At 34.7% G+C, this 4,429-nt stretch overlaps 1 protein-coding gene across 1 annotated transcript; it reads left to right on the top strand.

Moving 5' to 3' along the window:
• Positions 1 to 4,429, top strand: LOC137709349 (cinnamoyl-CoA reductase 1-like). The gene is made up of 5 exons (XM_068448435.1): positions 1 to 398; positions 665 to 819; positions 1,703 to 1,888; positions 2,648 to 3,000; positions 4,235 to 4,429. Exons 1-5 carry the CDS (start codon positions 260 to 262, stop codon positions 4,419 to 4,421), a joined length of 1,020 nt encoding a protein of 339 aa, XP_068304536.1. The 5' UTR covers positions 1 to 259; the 3' UTR covers positions 4,422 to 4,429.

The raw sequence follows: 4,429 nt of genomic DNA, 5'->3' as shown, positions 1-4,429 counted from the left end.
TAGTTCAAATGGTTAAATGCCATACGGATGTCTGGCTCTTCTCTCGAACCTTTCTACCGGCGGTAGGTGAGTCTGGTGGGCTCTCTCCTCCTTATAAAGCCGCTGTTCTTGTTTTGTGCCTCCCCATTCCCCCATCACAAACACACTTTAAACTTTCCTTTTCGTCTCTTTTTTTCTTATCTCTTTCTCTCCCACCAACCCAAAAAAGAAAAAGAAAATCTTTATCGTATCTCGTCCGAAAACAAAGCTAATAACCAAGATGCCTGCCGTTAGCTCGTCAGTTTCTGGCCACGGCCAAACTATATGTGTCACCGGAGCTGGAGGCTTCATTGCTTCTTGGATGGTGAACCTATTGCTCGAAAGAGGCTACACTGTTAGAGGAACCTTGAGAAACCCAGGTAGTTCAAAATTTCAAATCATTAACATCTTCTAGGCCTGCATTCACAATTTCATAGATAATTCGACATGTTATGTTGTTACATTGTTATGAGACCGAATTATAATTATTGGTTACTTAATTATTTCAAAATATTCAGTAGATATAATTCAGAGCTTGACAGAGTAACATGCCATCCGTGTTGCAAGACGTGTGCATCAGTCATTGTTCTTTGTGCTTTTATCCTTTATTTTTTGTGTGGTTTTCTTATTTTTGTTTTGGTTATAGATGACCCAAAGAATGCTCATTTGAGAGAGCTTGAAGGAGCTGCAGAGAGACTAACTTTGTGCAGAGCTGATCTCCTTGATTATGAGAGCCTCAAAGAAGCTATTAACGGCTGTGATGGAGTTTTTCACACAGCATCACCTGTCACGGATGATCCAGTGAGTTTTCTTTTCCCTTCACTTTCCCTTCTGCTTTTCTGTTTGGTTGCTGAGAAAATCCTGGAAAATCTGCACGCTTTTTCCTTCTAGTCCTTTACCATTCACCAACGCTCTGCACCCTAATTGATTGCTTTGTGGATCCTTAAAAAATAAGTATTATAAGTGCGATTCTCTGTCAGACGGCACTTCTTGTCGATGGTGATGTTGTGGACCTCCAAAAGGAAGATAACAAAGAAAAGGAAAATTTGGTTGATGGACATTGGTTTGGTGGATTTTTTTCCCTTTCTCATATTTTTTGAGATTTTTTTTTTTTTAATAGAAGTTATTATTGCCACTTTCTCATGATGCACTTTTGGACAAACAGTAAACTTAAACGAGGCTATATGTCGCTGGTATAATGTTAATATGGTGTCTTGAGTAATAATACCATTTTTTTGTTATTGATTTGTAATGCCATAATAATAGTGTATTCTTTTTAATTATCATGCTACACCATTCAATTTGTAAGATAAAAAAAAAAAAAAAAAAAAAAAAAGGAAAAAAGAAAAAAGTCTGATACGAGTCTTAAAAATAGATGTTTGTAGATACCTCCGAATATCAAAAATTTGATAAGACATGCATGTTTGACCAAAAAAGAACGGAAGTATACTATGCATGTATGTCAATATTTATCTTAAATTTGGTAAATAATAAATTCATTTTTTTTTTTTTTTGAACAAATGATATGTTAGGGAGAAGATTAAGTCTCACAATGTGTATAATGAATCACTGTACTTTTTACTAGAAATAGAAAAATTTTGACCTATTTTATTTTCTTTAGAAATAATAAATGATTATGCAATCCCAAAAATAGCATTCATTCCAACCTGATATGTATATACAGGAACAAATGGTGGAGCCCGCAGTGAACGGAACCAAGAACGTGATTCAGGCAGCGGCGGAAGCCAAGGTGAGACGGGTGGTTTTCACGTCGTCAATCGGTGCGGTGTACATGGACCCCACCAGGGGTCCTGATGTGGTGGTTGATGAGTCGTGTTGGAGTGATCTTGAATTTTGCAAGAACACCAAGGTTAGCAGAACCATAATTATATATAATTTCTTTTCTCATTAACAAAAAAATAAAAAATAAAAAAAATCGCCAATAAAATACTTATCATATATTAGATAGAACACAGCAGAGAATCATTGCAAAATAATAAATAAATAAATAAAACGAATGAAAATAGATTGAATACTTTGAGTTTTAACGATAAGAACAAAATAAAATGTAACGTAAATAGTATCATGATTGACTTTTTAGTATAAAAATATGGTTTTTCGTTAAAGTGAACAGTACCGATAACTTTTCATTAAATTTCCCAATAAAAAAAAAGCAACAACTACTCTATTTAGTAACTATTTTTGTAAATAAGTAACAATGATGATGTAAATAAAAAATGGTGACTATATATATAAAACACGCATTAATCATCATTTTGATGTAACTATAACCTTTTTTTGGCTTTTGTCACCATTTTCTCATTGACGACATCATTATCCAACAAAAGCTACCAAAATAATTACTATATATGATAGTTGTTGCTCACTTTTCTTGTAGTGAATGAAAATATGCACATGCATTGTGATCGAAAGTTGGAGAAAAATCTACTAGTTAAAAATAATTTTTTTGGTCAATTGGGATGCATAAGTATAGACTTGGTTGAACATGCAAAATCAATATAAAAGAAACAATTTGGAAAGAAAAATCAATATAGAAAAAACCCAACATATAATTTAGATTACTTTTGATAATTTAACAATGAATTAACACATAAAAATTAAATTGCAGAACTGGTACTGTTATGGGAAAGCAGTGGCAGAGCAGGCAGCATGGGCTGAGGCCAAAGAGAAAGGGGTGGACTTGGTGGTGGTGAACCCAGTGCTGGTGCTAGGACCACTTCTGCAACCAACCGTCAACGCTAGCATCATTCACATCCTCAAGTACCTGACAGGCTCAACCCAGACATATGCTAATTCAGTTCAGGCCTATGTGCATGTTAGGGACGTCGCACTGGCTCACATTCTGGTCTATGAGACACCCTCGGCCTCTGGCAGATATCTTTGTGCTGAGAGTGTGCTCCACCGGGGTGACGTGGTGGAAATCCTGGCAAAATTCTTCCCGGAATACCCTATTCCCAACAAGTAAGTGTAACATCGTTATCCTTGTCAATTTTGGTACAAACCCTTTCACTGAGTAGTTGAGTATACATAGTAAATTTCCTTGTTTTTACCACTGTTATTAATGTTGTTATTAGGTTAGTTTTGTGACTTTTGTTTCTTATAAAGATAAGATGTTTGGTTAGATTTTGGTAAAATGAAATGCTAATTACAGTCGTCCGTGCATACGTAGACGACTTTTAAGTCATTGATCTAATGTAGGGTGGACGTCCATAGAATTGGCCATACAAGATCACAAATGTTTAGGCTTTATTTTCTTGAGTAACTTCTGAGCATACTACAAATAGACTTTCAACTTCAGAATTTTAGGTTTTTTAATTGTTAGCAAGACTTGTTGGGCTACTCTTATATATATATATAATCCAACGCATGTCGATATGAATATTTCTCCACTTCTAAATTTTAAATCTTAGGATTTATTTTATGATTTGACACCTAATTATGGAAGACATGTGTAAGTTTTTGATTGCATGAGCTTTGTTGCGCTGTGGGGCAGGAGTAGTTGTACCAGCTTTGACATGTCTACCCAAAACAAAATATTCCACAAATTGAAAATTGAGAGCACCAAAAAAGTTGAATTAGTGATGTATAAATATACTTGTGGAGCTAATGAGCCCTACCTACTACAAGACTGCACCTCACCCTGACATTATCTTTAGTGTTTATTATCCTTTGCAATATGTCACTCTCTTTACCTACCCATATGTCTTGTCTGTACCGATATTTTTCTTGGAACTGTTTTATTTTTCGCTTTTAGCTACGAAATCTTTGTAATTTATCTTTCTGAACTTTGTTATAAAATTCCTCTTGACCAAAAAATTATCCCCTTTGCTAGGCCACCTTGCAAGTTCAATGATTTAGTGCTCTCAATGATCTTAGGAATATATACGATGCCAATATTTCACCATTACTAGGTCCCACTTCCGGAAATGAAGTGGGTCAACAAAAATTCAGGAAATAATATTAGCTTCTGCATGAAGACTAATTGGTGTTCTTAAACTATATTTCAATAAAAATAAATAAATATTTGCTAATCATTGGTTTACTTCTTTTGTATATTTTGTTGAGCATATCTAAAAGAGTAATTAGCGTCGTACTAATTGATAGCTTCTTCTGATATGTATTTGCATTTTGTTAGTTTACTTGGTGTTTTTTATTTTGTGTGATTAAATTAATATGTCAAATATATACTTTGCAGGTGTAAAGATAATGGGAAACCCAGAGCAGAGCCATACAAGTTCACTAACCAGAAGCTACGAGACTTAGGGTTAGAGTTCACCCCAGTCAAACATACCCTGTATGAAACTGTCAAGAGCTTGCAGCAGAAGGGCCACCTTCCAGTCCCTACAAAACAAGAACAAGATTCCATTAAAATTCAATCTTAAACTTATAA

The sequence above is a fragment of the Pyrus communis genome, chromosome 11 (genome assembly GCF_963583255.1).
Source record: "Pyrus communis chromosome 11, drPyrComm1.1, whole genome shotgun sequence".
Taxonomy (NCBI): Eukaryota; Viridiplantae; Streptophyta; class Magnoliopsida; order Rosales; family Rosaceae; genus Pyrus; species Pyrus communis.
The sequence above is the reverse complement of the archived record's forward strand: the minus strand, read 5'-3'. Positions and strand labels throughout refer to the sequence as shown.